Source organism: Pseudopodoces humilis, chromosome 1, assembly GCF_049639895.1.
Source record: "Pseudopodoces humilis isolate 2021_Gansu_Grassland_sample_001 chromosome 1, ASM4963989v1, whole genome shotgun sequence".
NCBI classification, from domain to species: Eukaryota; Metazoa; Chordata; class Aves; order Passeriformes; family Paridae; genus Pseudopodoces; species Pseudopodoces humilis.
In genome coordinates, this window is record NC_142200.1 from 122,060,336 (window position 1) to 122,082,176 (window position 21,841).

The 21,841-nt window shown below is 38.3% G+C and overlaps 1 protein-coding gene across 16 annotated transcripts in view; it reads right to left on the reverse strand.

Moving 5' to 3' along the window:
* The window catches only part of HDAC9 (histone deacetylase 9), a 457,947-nt gene that overhangs the window by 216,700 nt on the left and 219,406 nt on the right, over window positions 1-21,841 (reverse strand). For 8 of the 16 annotated variants that reach the window (XM_088065227.1, XM_088064938.1, XM_088065152.1 and 5 more), the window contains 4 exons: window positions 11,045-11,286; window positions 9,940-10,090; window positions 7,786-7,912; window positions 5,768-5,889 (listed from right to left, as the gene is read on the reverse strand). In XM_088065227.1, the coding sequence (XP_087921353.1) occupies window positions 5,768-5,889; window positions 7,786-7,912; window positions 9,940-10,090; window positions 11,045-11,286 (642 nt within the window). The remainder of the gene's footprint in view (window positions 1-5,767; window positions 5,890-7,785; window positions 7,913-9,939; window positions 10,091-11,044; window positions 11,287-21,841) is intronic. The other 8 variants (XM_088065115.1, XM_088064840.1, XM_005518860.3 and 5 more) reach the window with 3 other exon arrangements.

A 21,841-nucleotide genomic window follows, 5' to 3' on the forward strand; every position in this document is an offset into this window, starting at 1 on the left:
TCCCTCTTGCTTATCAAAGCGGTTTCTTTAGGTTCAAAAAGGTGTCTAGTATCTGATTACTTGCTTATCAAAAAGTTATGCAAGTTACTACTTAATGCTAATTTAGAAAGCATTTTTGAAAACATACACAGTGTAAGAAAACTTTTATGCACTCACATGAAGCAGAACGTCATAATTCAATTTTAGTTATACACTGGTCAGTAAAAGAACTAAGCCAGTATTTTGATCAAGACTGCATAATTAGTTTACTTATGAAAAAGAGTGGGTAGTGTCATGGAATAATTACTGGCAAAACATAACATGACATATATACACAGAGTGTTATTTTTTCTAGAAGAGAAAGACATTGAATCTGGAAACTGAGTAATTTTTTTACCCACTCACAAAAACTTGCTTTCTACAATTAAAAGTAAATGTTAAATAAAACACATTAGAGGAACAACCTTTGACTGATGGGAAGACTATGATGGTCTTCATGAGAACTATTCTGGTGTTGACTGCTGTTTAGCCCTGGTGCAAGCCCTGGCAGCTTTCATGATACCAAAGCATGCCTACACAAGTTCTTTTCTCTTTGACAGTGTCATTGAGCCTACACTAGCACTCATTTTTTAGTTTTAGTATGTCTCAAATAATTATCTCCTCTAAGCTGGGCTCAATCAGAATGACAAGACATCCCTCCTAAGCCCCAGCTTGGGAGGCTGCAGGGCTCTGGTGGACTGGAGACAAGAGCAGCCCTGCACAGCAGCTACAATCACACCACATTTCCTTAGAGCTGCTGGCTCCCAGGGCCTGGACACTGCTTTGGCTTGTTCATCACGTGAATCCAGAAGCTTTGACTCCACTCCACAACTCTGCAATTGCAAGTGGAAGCTTTTCTCTTTCTAAAACCTCCTACTGCTAATTACATGCTCTGAAGTTATTGATACTGAATTTGGGAAGGCTGAAAACGCTTGGTGATTAACAGGAAGAAGAGTCAAGGTCAGGGTACCTTCTCCTTCTCTCTGTGATAAGTACTGACTTCTTCTGGGCACATTACCTAGTCCAAATTTGTTGAGATGGCTCACCAACCCAGGAAAACAAGGACTCTGGAGAGGCAGGAATGCTTAGCATCCCTGGAAAATGGGATAAAATTAGGAGAATCATATGTTTGCCTCCTTTCCTTGCTTCAATAAACAAAGTGCCTCTCCCATTTATTGTGCTTGCTCATAAATTCAGAGAAAAATAGCACTTCTCTCCACTGAGCTGGACTTCTTCATTTTGGCAGACATGGTAATTGAGGGTTTGAGATACTCTAAGCCTTTTTTTTTAAATGAAAACCAAAGGAAATCCAGCTTTTTCATATACAGTTACATCACAAAAGATTGTTTTCCTAGAAAATGCAAACAGAAATAAAATTTGGTGGCACAGAAGGGGAAAGGAGAAAAACCTTCACACACTGATATTTTTCTTCTGATTTTTAACTGCTCCAGTAAATTACTGAGTCACTAAGTGCACAAAGAATTGTAAGGAAATATTCTAATTAATTTTCTTTTCTTAAAAAATTACATCTGCTGAGTTCTCATTCAGGAATCTTTCATTCTCATTTACACAAGGCCTACACTGTTATTCTATTGCCTAATCAGGTTAACTTAATATGGTTTTTACAGAGTGATCTTCATGGCTGTGTGAGACAGCCTTCTTCCTCTCTTTCATCACAATATTAAACAATCCTTCATCTCCTCTTTTTTCCTGTGTGAAATTACACAACTTCTCCCATCCAAGGAAGTTTGGTATTTTTATTAGCAAATACTATTTGCTATTAAAAAAAGCCCCATGCTATGTTTCCATTGAGTATGCTTCCAATTTTTGGAAGGTAAGCTACAAACATCTTCTCAAATTGTTATATTGTGAGAGATCTTCAGATCCCTAAGCACAATGCAAGTCTTAAGCATACAACTCCATCTGCAAAGAAAGATTCAACTGGCACAAAACCAAAATAAATAGAAATACTGATTGACATTCCCATTCTTCCATGATTGTGCTAAACTCAGGAGATAAAAAACAGTTCCTATTTGATATGATGATGTCCCCAGGAACTTCTTCCCCAAAAAGCCAAAATATGTAACAAAATGCAGAAATTCCACCTACAGCAACATTTTTAAAAAGTATGCAGCTTTGGCCAGAGAGCTAATTCTTGCTGGAACTTACTGGCTTTTGCTGGTTTGTATCAACACTTGCATATAAAAAATAAAATTTTAAATGTGGAGAAAATGCAACTGTTAGGGCCATTTGCTAGAATTTCTGCATTTTGAAAAAATAAAAGAAAAAAAATATTTGAAAAGACTTTCTACCCTGCCAAACCCATGTTGTTTAGTGTGGTTTTGTTAGTTTTACAGTAACCTCATAAAGAGGAGAATATTTTCCTGGACAGATAGTCACAGAATAGAAGAGCTCAACAAGCAAAAGTTCCCCATATTAAATGATCAGATTTTCAAAAGTACATGGCTCCCATCAGAGCTCTTGAAACAGTCAGTATGAATTTCAAAAGTGTTCAGTAATAGGGAGGTATTTTCAAACCTCTCTAGTAATTTAGACACATTAGTCTCATTGAAAGTTAATGAGCCATGTGCTGCTCAGGCTTTTGGGTGCATTGAAGAAAACACCGTATCCATGGTGCAAGTTTTGGGGATTTTTAAAATTTAATCTTATGCTGTTTACACTAAATTCTGCTTGTAGCTACAGATGTGTAGCTTCTCCTTATGGTGTATTTATCTATCCAGTGAAGCAATAGCTCCCCTTGCTCTGCTCTTTTCAAAGTCTGTCAACACCAAGCATCTGAATGCAGCTGTGCAAAGAGTTGCATATCCTGGCCTCTAGCCCTTAGGACAGTCCCAATCCTCCATGCAGCTAAACTTTCTGAAGTCCACTGCTGACAACTTCTGCTGCATCTTGTACAGAAAGGAACAATCCACATGGCTGAGACTTGTTGAGTAACCACAGTCACTGCACTAGGATGTTAACTCGGGTACCTAACTGTAAACACTGACAGTGCAAGACTTTTAAGTCTTTTCCTAGTTATTTAAGCATTCCATCGTTCTAGATACTAGAAGAGTAAAAGCTGCAGAAAATATTTTCCATTCTTTTGGAATTAATTTTTAGAAGATTAAAAAGGAGATGCCACTTCAGAACTAATTAAGCAAAGATTAAATGGATAACTGAAGAAGAAAGTAAGTAAGCAAGCAAAACCTATGATTTACAATGCCTGTGTGACACTTGATGTTCCCCCAGCACTGAAAAACACATTAGGATGTCAGGAAAGAATCATTCAGCTTTGTTTCCCATTAAATCTGATCTCAGATTACCTGATTCAATCAGAATTATCTTATGAGAGCATTTTATCAACGTTGGAGAAGAGAAAGATACCTCTGTATCTTATATTATGAAGATTTAAAAAAAAAAAAAGTAACTTAAAAGGCAAAACAAAGCTGCAATTAAAAGTCACAACAGGTATTTCTTTCTTAAGGCTGAAAGGAATGTGAGGTCTGCTTTCATATGAATTGCTGACTTCACGCAGGTTCAGCACCACAGAGGGTTTACCAGGAGCCAGTGGCAATAAGCGTTCATGGCCTAAAGGGAAGGAAAAGAGGTTCACCCCTCATGGCAAAGGTCAGATTTCTGCAGGCTTACAGCCTGTCCATATACGTGAGTGTTCGTGGGACATCTTTGTCTAGTAAGGTCCCGTGAGGATGTCACAGGCTCCACAATGTCCCCTCTGCCTGGAGGATGGCCCTAGAGCCACCCAGATCAGTTTAGGGTCATTTGACTTGTGTCAATTTGGTTCCCTGTTGCTTTTACACTCAACCTGATGAACAATCATTGAAAGCTTTGTGGGGATGTTGCTGAAGACTGGAATTAAACATCTCTAGTACACAGAGAGACTGGATGTGTAAACAGGATATTAACAGTTGTTATTTTCACGGATATGGAGAGATATCAAATATCCCCTGTTGGTAACATACAACATGCTGTACACTTCATTTATATTTTCTTATCAGAATCACTATGTCAATGTCATAGAAACGGTTGTACTAATGATTATATTAGTATTTGTCTATTTGTTCTGTAGATATCTTTTCAGAGAGTCATCATGTCCTTTGTTCAATTTTGGAACTGATGCACTGCATGCCCAAATATTTGGAATAGCATATAGAAAACATCTGGATTTAATTATATTATAGTCCTCTTATGCAGACAATGGGAATTGAATTAAGGAATATTTTGAAACCCCCACAGAGATATAAAAGTATTAGCAGCTGCACGAGAACTTTACTGTTATAAAGTTTGAAAATGTTTTGTTTTACAGATCAACAGTCTGACACATCATAAATATCAATCATAATGTTTAAGATACATAAACATGGAAGAAAAATTGAAGCTTGCATTTCAAATACATGTAGATGAATTCACAGCATTTAGAAGACGTAGAATTTTGTTCTACAAAATGAAAATGTATAGTCTATTGGCATAGAAAATATATGCTATCCTGTGGTATTAAGCAGAGAACCACATAAGGGTTTATTGTGATGAACAGCCCGAACAAGATTTTATAGAATCTTGTTATATTGCTACCATGTAGTACAAAAAGTAATTCAGCTAGAATAAATTAGCATTCTGCTTTTCATGCTTCCATTCCTTTGAAAGTATTTGGGGATATAATATGAGCTTAGAGAGTCTGCCCCAAAGTATTAGATACAGGCTGGATTTTCTCTCTGAATACATGCTGGTTCCGAATGCCAATTCTTTTCAAGTCAGTTTTGCAGTTAGTTTTCAATCTCCCAGTGGCTAAATCACATTCAAAGGCTGTTAGCACGGTAGGGGGTCAGACTTTCTCTCTGAACGTAACTATATCACTCAACAGCAGACTCATGCAATAAGCGATCTAATGTTTTCTTTTCCTTTTCCCCCCCTCCTCTGAGTGTCTCCCTGCATTCCTGGATACCAGTCACTGCACCAAGGTCCTGAGGCAACAGCCACATGGACTCCACCACCATTCTAGCTTTCTTTGTGGTGCAGAAAAAGCTAAGTCTACAGTTCACCTGCTGTCAAGATAAAATATTCAATTGTTAGATCTTCCAAAATATTCTAAAACCATCAAAAGAACATTTTCTATGTGTCAGAAGACATGCAGATGTGTGTATAGGGACACAGCACAGTGCTGGTAACACCAAGGTCACGGGTTCCATCCCTGTATGGGCCATTCACTTAAGTGTTGGACTCCACAATCCTTCTGGGTCTCTTCCACCTCAGAATATTCTGCAAGTCTGTGATAGACACACAAACTCTGACAATCAATGACACAAAATATAATATTCATCCAATTCCTCCTCCTTCCATGATTTCCTCTCAAAATGCCCTGAAAAACATTGTCTAAAAGCAGAATACCATCTGAAGACAGATACTGTATCTACCAAGCAGGGCAGAGAGAGTTATTAAAACCAGAAGAAAGACAGAGAAAATAAAGATCCATGAAATGATGATCTGTTTAGAAACAAAATTTATCAGAACTGAAGCCTACACCAGCTGTCAGCACTGAGAAACACCGACTCTCAGTACCATGTGGCCAGGCTGACCTTGGAAATATGCAGTCTAGACCTTTGAGCTTACTCATAGTATCACCTTGAACAGGATTTTTGGAGTATAATACATGCCTTGCTAGTGGACAGCCTGGTCAAAATAAAGGGTGGGAGGATTGCTGGGCAAGGCGCTCGAATAAATGACGCTAACTCACCCGTTTTACGAAGTGGAAAATCATCCTTAGCATCCTGTGCTCCTGGTAAAGTGTATTTGTATGGTGGCGAGGCCCCACTCAGGGGTGGAGAGCTTTGATCCAGTGAGGTATGGTGGGCAGCCCTGCAGCAGACACAGAGGTCACAAATTAGCTGTCACTGAGGTGACCAGCAGTAACTATCCACACATGTTGTACATGTCTCAGCTGTGTTTATGTTCTTGTTCGTCCAAGTGTGCGCAAACCACAGGCTCATGTAACCAATTTCACTCTTACAGTAAGTTATGGAACTCCTTGGGATTCCCAAAAACACATTTTTTGCACTCATTACAGAAGTCTCATAGGATAAGATTCATGTTGATCTACAGGCAGGGTCTACCACCAGCTATGGGAACTGACCATTTCAGGTGGTTGCTTTTTAATATGAATCAGCTGACACACAGCAAAAGCTGTTTAAGGCTTGTTTATCACGCACAAATAGACGTATATCGATCAAGCCTTCCCTATTAAAATGTGGGGGATTTTCAGGGCACAAGGGCTTGTATAAAATAACCAGAAATATTGAATTTTTATCTCTTGGATACCCCACTCCACTGAATTATTTAGTGGATGAGGTAAATGAAACCTTGACTTTAAGTTCAATTTGTAAATTTTGTGAGCATACCACCCTGCAGCACATAGCACTCATGTCAGCAGAGAAGCTCCAAGCTGGAAGAGTGTTTTCTGACAGCTGCTGGATGAAAGAAATACTGTGTGCAGAGCTTTCTGAACAACCACATAGAAATTGCATCACTTGGCTCAGAAACAGGGGTTGTTTTTCTGGCTTTTTTTTGAGTGGGGGGAGTTTGCTTGATATTTCTAACTAGAGACGGAAAGGAGAAAAACTTTCAAACTTTGTGTTTATCTAAACATAATTTTACTTGGCCTTTTCCAGACTCTGCTTGTCTTTCCAACACAGTGTGGTTAATCAATAATAGGTCTCTGTCATGAGAGGAAGTTCTACTTTCTGTAGTGTAGTAGAAGGCATCCTCTGTAGAGCTCCTCATACTCCGTCATCTGAAGCTCAGATTATTAGTTCAGAAATCTTACATATTCAAGAGACTTTTTACACATTATTTGGAAGAAAAAAATGAATTTATTACTGTATCTCCACCAAACACAATGTAACTATATATTAAATAATTTTACCAAAAAGCTCTGGTTAGCTCAGAATGCAAACTCCAAGGGCCAACCTTCAGCAATCCTTTTTAAAAAGAACAAGTAAAAGATGGAAATCTAGTTTACCATATGTATTTCTGTTTGTCCTGTTGAAGGTCAATGCAGGCATGACATTGAAATCTTTCAGAAGCGCAGATAGAATTCATTTTGTTGGATTCATTTATGTGGGGAATAAAAACTACAAAACTGTAAACTCTTAACATGTCAATAAACTGCTTGAAAGATTCAACAAAATCAAGTGGTTCCATGATCTAAGCAGATTCTTGTCAAGGCCAAGTTATCATAAGAATATGCAATTTGGATACTAAAAGCCATGAGTCAGAAAAGTTAGATGACCACTGTCTTTCTCAAAACCCTTGTGAATTACCAGCACCATTCAAGCAACTTCACTGGAAGCAAAGCAGCATCTCTTCAAGAGGAAACATTTTGTGATTGATTCAAAATCCAAGACAAACACAGGTGTTCTAACTGCAAAAATTTAAGATACTTGGAAAAATGACAGGTATAGTTGTAAAACTTGTGATAGCAACAGCTATAATCACTATAGATGAAGCAGCTGAAATAAAAGCAATTATACAGATTTTTGAGGGAATCTTGTTCTGTATAGTTCTCATCTCACCACTGAACACTGAATACTCCTCAGTTCAACCAGAAATACAACACTTCTGGCTTTTCACTAATCTTTGGGTTGAACTTCTGCCTTGCTCTGGAGGCAGACTCTCAACTCCCCTGCTGAAAAAGCATTCTGCCAAGTTTCAGCTGATACCTCACGAGACAAGGAAGCAGCTTAATACTGAACATACGTGTACCAGAGCTTGGGGTGGCGGCTCATGGAATGATTCTTCCCATTTGCTGGGGAGTCTTTTGTAGCTGATTTACTTAACAGGAACTCTTGAAGTTTCTGCTTCACTTCTGTGCTGGCCACTGCCCCTAAGAAATACAAGAGTTAAATGCATCTTAGCTGTACTTTAAAAAAAAAATTACCGTTTTAAATAAAACAAACTCCAAAACAGAGTCTGTGCCTTATTGCTGGAAGTTTTGTAAACTATATAAAAACTATTGGTGGAAAAAAGTCAAAATGAGATAGCATTTGGATTAAATGCTTCTCTGTGGAAGCCTGAAGCTGGCTGTGACCCAAAAATCCAGTGAAGTCATAAGGAATATTTCAACAGTAGATGAGGCCATTTATCCAGGGCCAGATGTATCTAAAGAATTTAAATTATTTCCTGATAGTTCCCAACAATCCAAATACAAAACCAACAATGGAACTAAAAAGACAGTTACAAAAGGTCAGTTTGAATTTTTAGTAATGAGTGTTTTTTTCTTTTAATAAAGTAATAGCAGTAACACAGCAAAAGTATCCTCTGAACACTGTCTTGGTTATAAGCAGAGCACTGCAGAAAGAGCCAGCAGTGAGGCTTTTAATTGGAGCCCCTTAAGGGCCTCTACCTGCGTCGTCTGGCAGACAAGAGAGTGCATTTTGACCTCTCTTGGTGGCTAGCTCAACACAGAGCAAAAAGTAGAGCATGTCATTGTAAGGTTAAACTGCCAATTCAAGCTTGCAGCATGGGACATGCTTTTTTACTCATAGCCAAAACAGTGTTCATTAAGGAAAAAAGAAGTATGAAAACAAAAAATCTTTTGCTTTCCCATAATCAGTGATAAAAAAAAGGGATTAAACCCCATTTCTTTCAAAGTTGCAGCACTAAGGCATTTCTGATACTCTATTTGTTTACCCAACCCTGACACACCACAGCTGAGATGCTGAGCACGTCCCATGTGATCCACTGCCCATACCTCCCTTCCATGCTCTCCTCATTAAATAGATCATCACTACCAACAAACTGGGCCTGGAGGGGTCACAAGCTGCTTGGCTGGCTGTTACATCCTGAACAGCCACCCAGCAAGCTCAAATTGAGAAGGGAACCATTGAGGTCACATCTCTGCTCTTCTTCTGGCAGGAACACCGATAAAGCCCAACTGTTCATATGGAGACTGATTTTTTTTATACTACATAGAAGAACCTTTTGTTCCTGCAGCTTCCACACCCTCACATTTCTAGGTCAGTAAGATGGAAATTTCTTTATGGGATCATTGTTCTTCAAAGTACTAGAAGCACCATGGACACCTTAATTTCTAAAGGCTGTGACATGGTACACCTACAGCTGTTGAAGTGGTATCTTTTTCCACCCAGGGAAAAAAAAGGCTCTTTTCTGCTTCAGTCAGTTAATACTTGTGCTCATTTGGTAGAGCAAGCAACAGTATCTGTTTGTGGCAGCTTCATTTTGAATATCTTCACACTGTACTTCAACCTGATTTTCAAAATGACCCCACAAAAGAGAATTATTTGTATCTGTCTCCCTCTAGTGAGCATCAAATCTTAACAAACCTTCATAGTTGTTTTCTTTATAGCTATATATGAGCTAGAAATAACTCTTGGTTTTGCCTCATGAAATGTCATCAAGAACAAACACAAGACAGTTTGAAAAAGTCCTAGCAAAATATTTAGAAGGCTCATCCTAAGATATTCTTAAATATTTAATTTTATTTTCAGTCTTGAAACAATGCTCAGCAACTAATTTAATTTTCTGCTGTTTCATAGTGCTTTCTGTATTGAGAAATAAGCTCTTCATAAAGTTCTCATGTGAAGCTTTACGCTTTCAAATTTCCTCATTTTTTTTATACAAAGAGCTTGACTCTTGAGATGCATATATACAAGTCTGTCAAACTGTGCTTTCCTGCAGTTTTCCAAGTCTGCACACAAACCAGAAATGTGTTTCTGTGGGTGCAGTGGGTGGCCCTGCCCTTCTCAAAGCACAGTCTTGACTTCTCGACCTGCGTATTTCACACAAGAACAGGCTTCCTTCAGGTTCCTGTTCATAGTTCATTTTGGCTGGGAGAATGCAAAGGGGAATAGACTCGTTTCTTATTAGGATTCATGGTACATTGGCTCTTACTTTCTCGTCCTCTTTCTTTGCCTCGGAGGGGAGGAAGCTGTTGCTCCCTGCGATGCCTCTCCAGTTCCTGCTCCTGTCTTTGCTGCTCCAGTTTCTGCTCTTTTTCAAGGAGTTCTTGTTGTTGTTTAATGGCTAGGAGTTCCTGTTGTAACTTGCACAGAACAAAAAGACATGAGAAAGTGCAGTTTGTAGTGTTTTCTAGGTCAGTCCTGGTTAAAACAATTCCCTTGAGTTACCGAGGATCAGCGCTTGCTTTTATGCTTACACTTCTTTTCATCTCTTAACTGACTTTTAAGCAGCACAGTGCATTACTGGCTGTCACCAAATTGAAATCTAGTGTCAGGTAGCAGCCTGCTGCTCTGGTTTCACTTCTTTCTCCTTTGGCAAAGATGCCTGGAAACTTCACATTGTTCCTTGCCTGTGCATCACCCAAATCTGGTTGCAGTGCTCTGATGCATTTGTCAGCTCCGTCAAGTGGAAGCTTAGCACAGCAGCACAATGGCAAGTAGATAAGAAGGAAAAATGAAATGAAAGGCAAGATCATAAATTCCCAGTCAAAATCCATTATAGCAATCCTGCCATAGTGCATGCAAGCCCATAAATAATTTTCTTTTTGAACTATATGAGGCAGCTCAGAGAAGAGTGAAAACACAACATTATCAGGGCCTGCCTCCGTTTTACAAATGCAAATATTGTACACTTGCCTATCAATTTGATTTGTCGTTACAAAGTCAACCAGTAGCTCAAAAAAGCAGTCTTTTAATATACTAAAAACAGTATATACAAAAAAAAAAAAAAAAAAAGCCATATTGAAGTTCAGCTGAAAATGCAGGTTGCAAAATAGGTAGTTCGATTTTTTGTGGATGTGGTGGCTTCATGAGCTTGATGATTCTCATAGTACTGCCTTGGTCTGCTGTGAGCAAGTCACTCACAGGTGCCAGCAGTTTTGCTTTGAAAGGTCTTTATCATCCAAATACAGAGAAAAGAGCACTCAAAAACCATCTCTCAGTCACGGCAAACCTTTCAGGCATGTTCCCTTTTCCGTGTCTGCTTAAGCATATTCATTTTGCAGATAAAGTAAGGGATAAATGAAAAATGTTGCTACCTTAATGTGCTCCTGGAGCTGGGCCTGATGCTGGCGGGTCAGGTTTTCATGCTGCTTCTGGAACTCTGCAATGAGCAGTTGTTTTTGTATTTGCTGCTGCTGCTGGATCAGGAGCAGCTCCTGCTGTAGCTGCTTTTCACGCATAATCGGGTCCACCATGGGAACCATCATCCTGAGATCCGTCCGCAGGTCTAACGGTGAGATAGGCTCCAGGCCCACGGGAACCTCCGACTTCACATCCACTGTGGGAAGAAAACAGCAAAACATACACATTAAATATAATCAGAGAAGGAGAACAGAGAGCATTCCTATGGGAAAAAGACCTGCTTCACTCAAAGACTGTTTCAATGTACAGACCTTTCAAGACATTTAATGCAATCTAAGCTGTATGCAAACTTCAGCACCTCCTTTCCACACTCTGCAGAAATACTCCCAGATTAATATTCTGCTAAACAGGTTAACACACAACCCAGTTCTTAAACCATGTCATAGCCCAATGGAGCAATATTTAGTGAAAATCTCCTAGGCACTATTGATGCTACACAATAAACACTCCGGGCACTTCCTCAGCGTTAGATTAAGGCCCTGCAGTTCCATTGCACTGCAAAAGATTTTTCAAAGCTAGGGTGTAGATTTTCTGAGGACAGCGTTACACATGAAAACCCACTCAGTGCTACATGGCTACTGCATATAAATATACCTGCCATAAACAAAGGAATAACATATAACATGGGGAAATAATTTGACACACAAAATGAGAACTTTTAATACAGCTTTTGGAAAAGTAACCACCGTGCATAGCACACTATATATGGCTTCTAAGAAAATGAATTATTTCAATTTGTTGTAGCAATGCTACAAATTCTTAATCCAGCAATTAAGTACTTAATGGAGGATTTATTTTCTGTATTTTCCATCTCTTAAATCAAAGGGACTAAAAGGAGGCAGAACAGAGCGTTTTGATAATTTTTACTATAATACTTGTAAAGCTCTGGTTTTCACGTCAAGTAAAGAGAGTGAGTGTAACTTTATCTGTCTCAAAAGAACAAAAGACTAACAAGCAGCATATCTACAAGAGGAAAATAAATAGTAACTGAAGGTCTCTGCTAAAGCCCAGCAGTTCTGATTCCATCCACAAGAGGACAGTGAAACACAAACACATCCACTCCAGTTCCCATTCCTCCACTATCTTCATTGGAAAATAAGATTATTAACTGAAAACAAACATGCTGTCGGAAATGACTGGGGAATGAGATTTTAAGCATATTTTCTCCTTCTTCTCTGCTGCAGCTGTATTTGTTTCCAAGGAAAAAACCAAAATGAAACAGAAATATTCTAGTAAGCAGAGACAGCAAAACTGAAGCAGTAAAAGTTGAAACTGCAGCAAATGGAGAGGACTGAATTCTAACTGTATGATCGGTAGTATCTAATAAAATATGTTAGTAAAAGATTTTATAAAAATAAGACAAAAGGCACCAAATCTTTTCTACTGATCACACTTTTTCTGAAAACATACACTTTTCCGGGCCCTTTTTTTTTTTTTTTTTTTTTAAATCTTAATAACTGTGATTGTAAACCTCAGAGCATAATTCGGCTTCTTAACCCGCTATCCCAACAGAATGATTGTGTCTAAGTGCTTACTTTTGTTCTGAGACTAATCACTAAATTATAAAAAATCACCTTTAACTTACAAAAAACTACTCTTGATTATAAATAATTGCCACCGACCAAGAGAAACGGACAGGCAAACCCCCGGCCTTTCATCCCATTTATTCAGCAGCAATCCACATTCCATTTGTCTAGACTAAATATAGCCGCGTTTATACAAGAAATCAATAGTGCTTGCAGAGAGCAGAGCAAAGACATGAATATTTCATCAAACCCAGAGAGAAATGGCAATCAGCAAACTGACAGCAAAGCGTGTAGGCTGACTGGCCCGCCAGATAAATCTCCTGTACTTGGACAATGGCTCATTGCCTACAAGTCACAATCTTATCATCAGCACTCTTCTATTTTTAACATTAATTGCATTGTAGGTGACAAAGGTTTATCATGTTTAAAAGGGAGAGATGGATTTTCTTACATCTTCTATGACAGGATAATAAGCCTTACTAGGAGCAGTAACTGGAGCTCAGCACACCCTGCAGGGTCTGGTTCACAATAGTGTTTGCAAACTGAGCCCCGCAGGGTTTGGTTCACAACAGTGTTTGCAAACTGAACCCTGCAGCTTATTTTGCAGATACTGGCTGAAAATCAACCTCTACGGATCTGCACAGTGACTCAGGCTGATTATTCTTGCCATCTTAGACCAGCATCCCATTTCTTCATTTTCAGAGAAGGCAGCATGAGGGGAGGCCTTCAGATTTTTTTAACAATAGAAATTTCCTTTCACTATTAGTAAAATCTGAAACTGAAACCAGGCTCAGTTTGGTAAGCTACATGTTTTCTAGAATTTGCACACACTCAAATAATAAATCTGGAGTATCTACTTCATCAAGCTGACCTTAACCTCATTCGTTAATTTGGGGAAAAACAAATATTGTGTAGTTCTAGACTTGAATCCACAGAAATCAATCAAATAATATTTAATTCAATTTCAGTGCCAATGTTTACCAACAAACAAGGACAAGCATTTATTTGCTGGCATAAATATTGCTAACAGTAAGGGTACCACCAATACTTCTAATAACTGCTGACATAGCAAATATTAACTTCTAGGGGTAATTACTGTCTTTGAACTAAGTTAGCTGGGCCTCATCCATGAAATTATTCTAAACAAGTAACTATTAAGATCACCAGTCAAACTGAATGGTTTGTTACTGTCTGTTTCAGTCCTAATGCCACAGGCCATTTACATTCTTACTTGTTACTAGCTGACAAGAGACAAAGCAGCTCTGTGGGTCAGTGTAAAAAATGTGTAATGGAGCAGACAATCAGTCTTTAAAAGCTTTGACTTTTAGCTGAAGCATCTTCCTATCATCACCACACCACTGCAATTTTAAGTCTCTGGAGAGCAAAGGTGATGCAGAATGTTTATTCTCATGGGGGCTTTTTATATTTTTTAACCCCCTGTACACAGATATATATATATATATATATATATATTCTACAGGTAAAAAATTAATGGTCTAATCAGTGCCTTCAACTTCAAACATCACAAGGAGCAGTGGGATGCAGGATCTAAGTAACAGGATTCATAAAAATATTAGACAAAGAAGGAAAGCGATGGATAATGAAAGCAAATATTAATCAGAGGCTTTATTAATAAAGGCTAACTTCACATATTCTTCAGGATTTTCATATCACCAATGGAGTAAAGCTGTAGCAGGCACAGTTCAGACCCTCTCCTTACTCTCTCCACTGCAGTCCACAGCAGATCCTTCCCAACAGCTCTGCCAACTACAGAGCAAGCCTGGGATTCCTCTCTGAGGTTAAATAAAGACAAACTCTCTGAGCTCATGTCAGCTGCAGTGAATACAACAGTAGGTTGCAGAATATTAACTAAAAACGTTACTGAAAGCTCAGTGATTCCAGGAAATATGCCAAAATTTGAGTAGAAAAATATTTAATTTTCAGTTACAACACATTGCAAAAGGCATATGTATTTATTTTTCCTATAAATACTCAATTGCCTTTATCTTGAAACATAACAACAAAAATAGTCTCAGAAGAGTGTCCATATCAATTATACTTCATAGATGGCACTTCCCACAGGCCTTTTGAAATTCTGTGGAAAGAAAATAAGACACTTGAAAAATGGCATTCTTGCTGAGTGATTTAGATGCTTGGAGCATGTGTAAAAAGAGGTAAAGGAGCTTGGTTTAACCCTCAGGCTTTGCATTTTGAAACCATTCCTTACAATGGGAACACTGAACAACTGTTAAGTCTTCCACTAAGGGATGGCATTTCAATCTCAGTTTCTGGTGACTGGTTTCAATTCCTGATGTATTAGAAACACAAATCTTCCAAATCACAAATGCTAAAGGAAAACATCAGAAAATAAAGCAGCCCGCTTTCTTACCACCATCTCCCAAGAGGGGCAATCTTCTTTTTTTGTTGGCAGTTACCTTTCTTGGCAGACATTTTTGCCACCTTTAAATCCAGGAACTTAAATAAGGGATTCTGACATCAGCTGAACAGTCGTCATTCCTGATTTGAGATGCAATCGAGAAGAATACTAGTAGACTTGCTTATAGACCATCTTGTCTAACACATGCATGATTCTCACATAAGAGGAACTGCTGGGACTGCAGGGATCCAAGCTAACCTTTTCCCAAAGGAATGTCTCAGTTACACTTTTGGGCTGGGACAGCAAAAAATGCTGGTGATAGAAACAGGGCATGAAGCTGGTAAGCCTCGTTCTCCTGCCGTGGTTGTTCAAGGCAGACTTATATAGAGGAAGCAATTAAGGTTTGTAAAGTGAACAAGGAGGACTATAGAAGTTGGAACATTAAAACTAAATTAAAACTACATCTCACAAAAGACAGATGACAAATTTCTCCAACCAGCAGTATTAGGTAATAAAAACATATTCCTGAAAACACACAAAACCCAACTAAAATCTAGAAGAACCAGTATGCAAAGAAATGGCCACACCTTACCCCAGAAAGCACCTTGGTGAAGTATTACAAAGAAAAGAGGAGAGTTTATACCAGTGCTACTCTTTGGAGCTCTGCTCTACAAAAAAAGAGCCCAAAGTTATTATTAACTTGCCAAGTACTTTTCATAGTTTTCATATGCTTTTCATAAAATGAAAACAAACCAGAATAATTTTGCACATTTTAGTGTAAAGGAAACTGGCTCCATTTGGCTTCTTCATACAAAGAAAGTAAAAACCCTCCCTTTTTGCAGAATTAGCCATCAGACAGTTATGACATAGTCAGAGCACTAAGGAATTTATAGAAAAGAGCCCTAAATGCTGACAAGAGTGGAAGATTCATCTCCTCACCAATAAAGGTAATATTTTGTAGTCTATAAAGAGAATACTTTAAGATATTAAATTATATAATAATTTACAATTTAAACCTAGAATTTTTTTAACCAGATTTATGTGCCAACTCATGAAGGACTTGAAAAGCACCAATACCTGAAAAGCTGTAACAGCATCTTTGAAGCAGATTGGAAAAAAAAAAATCTCTGAAATGACTGAAAAGATGAAATGCCGTAGGAGGTTTAAAGTTGCAGGAATAAGGAAGAGAGGGTAAGAGGGAAATTTTGGCAGCCATGTGAACCACAAAGTAACTGGCAGGAGATGGGACAGAGCAGGATGGGCCAGGCAATAAGACATGTGCAGAGGATGAAACACAGGAAAAGGAGTTAAATTTCTGCTCTGAGAGGCTCCATTAGAGGGACACTGCTCACTCTGTAATCTAAGAGCAGCCCTGGCACAGTGATTAGGTGGCAGTGAGGCCACAGTGTAAATAAGGAGCTAACACAGGAGCGACATGACCATGGTGAGGATGCTGGGAAATTAAGCGAGCAAAGTGGTTTTGAATAGCCATGACTAAAGAGGACTGAGACTGGCAGGAGAACTGCCACAGCAATTGTGCAGTGTTCAAGAGTGCAGAAAATGTCCTAATCTGGAGCCTGTTCCCTGGAGGAGAGGCTACTGGCAGCTTCCTGGGGGAAGCAGTGCCACAGCAAGACCTGCGTGGCAGACGGCAGGAGCGAGAAGCTGAAACGTTAAGAATAACTAGTGACATCAGAAGGACAAGTCAGATGATCAATAAACTGTGAAAGGTTAGGTTACCTCCCATGGGATGCTTTTATCATTTCAGCTCTGGTAGCTAAAGTCTTGTACCTCAATTCCCAGCTGGCATAATCGGTCATTCCTCTGTTAACTTCAATGTAGGCAAAGCTTCTTTATGCCACCTGAGAAGCTAGATGCAGAGCCTCTCTCAAGAGAACAGGGATGAAAGAAGACAGCCTTCAGAGCATCTCATTTTAGCATGGGGACAAAAGTATCCTGATTTAGGATGACACTTATAAAACTTTTTTGCAATATATAAAATCAGCAGCTTCTTTCTCTACTCTCTCAATTATGCTACACAGTGCATCAAACTGAAAAAAGCATCACCTAGATTTCACTGAATATTATTAAGTATTTTTGATTCATGATATATCCTCAGTCTTACACTGGATTTTGGTTGTCACAGGCAAGGAAAGCACAAAAACTCCAAATGAAAATGGAAAATGTCTTCCAAAGGTAGCACAGTGACTTTTTTGGCAGCTAAGTATTCGGCTGCACTTTGCAGTTTTAAAATTTCCTCACTTGGAAAAGAAAAAATGCAAGAAATTAAGACGCATTTCAGAAGAGAAAAAGTATTTTCCAGTTATTTTCTTGGGTTACCTCTCAGGAGTCAGTAACTATTTGAAAAAGTACTGTCACTGAATTAGACGCGTAAGTGAACTGTCAAACTTGATGAGGCACTCAATTCAGTTTATAGTATTAAGGAGAAGTGTAATAAATTAAACTAGAAAAGTATTCCCCTTTGTTAAAAAAAAAAGGGATCTTATCATGATTATACCTTTTTTCCTATTTCTTTTAAGTGTTTGCATACATGTCATAATGAGAAGTAAAATAAATGCAGACAGTGATCTGGGCTTTGATTTACCATACTCTTATTTCCCCAGGGCCTGGAAAGGAAGCTCAAACAACCACAAACTTCTAAAATATCAGTGAGAGGCCTTGAAATACCAACACTGAAGTTACAGTTAGCTGGCTTTTGTAAAAAATCAAAGGCTTTATTATATTGATTTACTAAAATCAGATTCCTTCTCTCCAAATAGGCTTTTGAGTCAAATACTCATAACAAGCACAAACATAAATGCCATCTAATTTGTTATCACCAGAAAGTTTTTAAATGTTACAGTGTTTGCTGTTTCTTCGATACTGAATACACGAGTGACAGTTCCACTTACAAGCCGGCCAGAGTTCATACAAATATCAGGCCAATGACTTCTATCACAGGAATAAAGGCAAATGCGCCCAGTAAATCACATCAGAACATGAAACACTTTTAAACTCAAACCTGGGGATGATCTGTTATCAAGAAATCCAAGCTGAGCTATATTTGAGCTTCTGAGTTACTTTATTTATATTTCACCTAAGGAGAACCCTTACATACACGTTTCTCTACACCCATCAGCATGCAGGCATATCTTCACTTTCCAGAATAAGCCTTTTTGATATAAGGAACATGAATACCCTAAATTCTAGATACTACTGCTGCAGGCAAGATAAGAAAAGGACAAAGATAAATGCACATAGAGTTAAAATGTATAATTTCTATGTAACTTTATTCTCGGTTCCAAAATCTATGACATACTGATGATTCCATTAGGTAATGATAATAAATCATTGTTAGTTATGGCATCAGGTTAACCATTTAGACACTAATATGTCTTCTGTGTGGTATCCATGCACAGAAAAGTGCCAGGGAAGAATGTAAAGCAGCATTCTATAAAACAGATGTAGATCTTCTGTGCACATATCAGTACCACTGATAGTGAGAACCCTGCGAAGATGCTGACTCAGGTTTGATTTGGTGGCAGCACCACTCAGTGGGTAAAGAACTACATAGCTACAATGTCTCCAAGTCAGCAAGTACCAGCTTATCAGTATCTTCCAGTCACTGCAATAAAAACATAACTAATTAAATTGAAAGTGTGACATAATTGTGTCTGTGCACTTGCATACATACATAATTCTTGCATTATATCCTGAAATGCTAAGAAAAGTCATGGAGCAGACATGACACAAAGGGTTCCTCTCACCTCTCTTTTTAAAACAGGTACAATGATTGATGCCACAGCCACACGAGAAAGGCAACATGTTTGCAATTGTATCGATATAATTGCACATAAGAAGACACCATACCAAGTCCCCCAGGCTGCTACAGATGACTGAAAGGGCACCATGGAGGGTTCTAGAGACCTGCAGTCTTTGCCTCAGCACCGATCCAGAGGCAATACGAGACTGCTGCAAAGGGTACCAAATAAATCCAGCACTTAGGATTTTCACTAACTTTTCTTTCATCTCTTCTCCACCCGTGAATGCTGCAGGCACATTTGTGACATTGCTGAGTTTACACCTGCTGAATAATTCACAGGAGTGGAGCTACCACTATTCTAATCCCAAGGTGATGACAGAGAGAGAGGAGGGGGGAAAAAGCTCTTCCTTGAAGTAAGGGCATCAAAACAGCTACCATTTGGGCATGCCAGCAGGTATGTCCTGAAGTACCAGAGGGCAGCATGCTCCAAACAAATAAGACAGTGGGTGGAGGTTTGCTGAAAGAGTATCCCCAAATAGCATTGCTATTTCAGGGGTGTGACAGCCAGTGCTCCAAACAAAACCCTTGGAAGGCAAGATGTAGGGCAAATCTTTCAAGGAACTGTTGGCAACTTTGCTTTTTAAGGAAAAAAAGACGACTGACCCCAAAAATGCATTGAAAACAGTATCTTCCAATTCCTTTTGTTGTTGTTGTTGTTGTTGTAGAAGTATGTGCTCCCCGAAACACTACAATAATTAGGGGTATTATTTTTCTCCTTTTTACTGCATAGCAAAATCTAGCACTTACACTTCTTAGTAACTTATTAGGCTTACAACCTGTCCATTATACCCAGGAAATCAAGAAATACCTTCTATTATTATTCCAGTGTTTCTTACAAATATTTATGGAACATCCTGGTCTTGGACAAGCATTGGGCTAAAAATGGCATTGATCCTAAGCACAGAAACCTCCCCCAGAGGAGGGGAAAAATCTGACAGAAGGATATTAATGCCTTTTAAAGAATCTTTCTAATGAGATAGTAAATGTCATGCCAGTTGGAAAGTGGCAACACAATATTACTTACTGTGCTAGTTCAGAAATAAAGCTCTTAAGTGGTCTGTGCAGAATTAACAGTTGCAGATGTTTATGAACAAAAATGCATCTGCTTGTATTATACATTTTTTCCTATTCTGCTCCCCTTTGCACCACATTGCCTTGAACTGCAGCACACTCATGGGACTTTCTCTCCCTCTGCTCACATAAAACACTGAGCATATTTGCAGAGGGACTGCAACAAAATGAATAGATAACACTAAATTGCTGGCATGCTGTTTCTCAGAAGTCTTCCTGCCAGATTACTGATACCTAGCAGCAGAAGAGTTGACAACGTTCATAGAGAAAACACTGCGGGTAAGGCAGGGCTAATGAATGGAAAAGACAAGTCCCAGTGATGATTTCCAAGCAAAGGAAAGGTAGGGTTTATTAGATGGTGGCAGTCAATCAGGAGGGGCAGAGTCTGAAAAGCAGAAATGCTAATAGAGCTGATGGGAATTTTAGGCATCAGTCAAGCCCCAAAATTGGATAATGAGTCAGTAGGCAGAGAAGACAGGCTGCTCTACAGAAAGTGAATGAGGACCTTCTGAGGAAGGTCCCTCTCAGCTTGATGGAAGGACTGTGAAGGTTTTAAAGACCTTCATCCAATTTATTTTCTGCTGCAGACAGAATATATCTTTCAGGAAATAACCTTGACTACCATGCAGATGGACTCGTTTCCATTACTGGGACCTTACATAAGGCAGGCACTCCAGCAAAAGAGATTACATAAAATATACAAAAAGCACTATGAACTCACAAGCAAGGAAATGCCAATCTTCTAGGATGCTTTCTTATATTTTTGTCTTATTAATGTGAAGACAGTTGTGGTTTTGTATAGATCCAAACCATAATAATTTGCAGTAAGTAATCACAAAAGATCTCTCTTATATCTTGCCATTTGGGATTTGGGGGAATTACTTGAAAAACTGAGGCAGACATCTCACGTTCAGAGCTGTAATCCAAATATTGAAGAATTATTCCTTTTATACTAAAAGTGTGTCTTGGCAAAGATAAACTCTTAGATGTTTATTTTTAAAATCAAATAAATTTTGATTTTAAAATTTAAACTGGAAAAAAAATCCCAAGCTAGGTATAAAAGACTTTGTTCATGTGATCATGTGACACACTTAGCATCATTACTATTACACTACTTATCTAAATAGCACCTTTCCAATTTTTTTCATTTTTCACCACAGTAAATGATTTCAAGCCTACTTTGTCCATATCTGTGTTTACTTTCTTTTGACAATCTAGTATGATTTCTTGAAGAAGGGCTGTAAATCTCTTCTTGAAATTTAAAACAGCAATACCAACCTACCACTAATGCTACACTGTATGAGATCAAGAAAAACTATTTTTCTGGTTTTCATAATGATGTAACACTAAACTTAGAAAATATTACTTGTAATTTGTGTTCTCCAGAATGGAGGGGTCTCTGAAAGGCTCTCTTTAGAATGCAGAGACCATGTTTCAACCACCAGAGGGAGTCAATTTGATGTTTCAGGAAGATACAAAGTCAGAATGAACAGAAAAAATACTAAGAACAGATTTTAATCCAGATTTATCTAGATACCAAACACAATGAAAATAAAGTTTAATTAGGGTTCTTTTCAGTGAGATAAGAAAATCACCTTTTTCACTTCAAGTGCTCATTAACAAAATTCTTACCAGTGTACTTTACACTAAGTATACTTATATGACTTCAGATTAACAAAATTTTAAAGAATAAAAATATAATAGTTTACATAAGAAAAACACATTTCTATGCAAGCTACTACACTTAAGTGAGAGACACTGCTGAATTCAAAAGTCTTTTTACCAGCTGTAAATATAGCAGATTTTCTTCAGTTTATTTATGGTTCAGTCAACTCAATCAGTAAGTAGAGTTATGGATTTATTATTGTGAGTACAGGAAAAAGACATTTCTCCT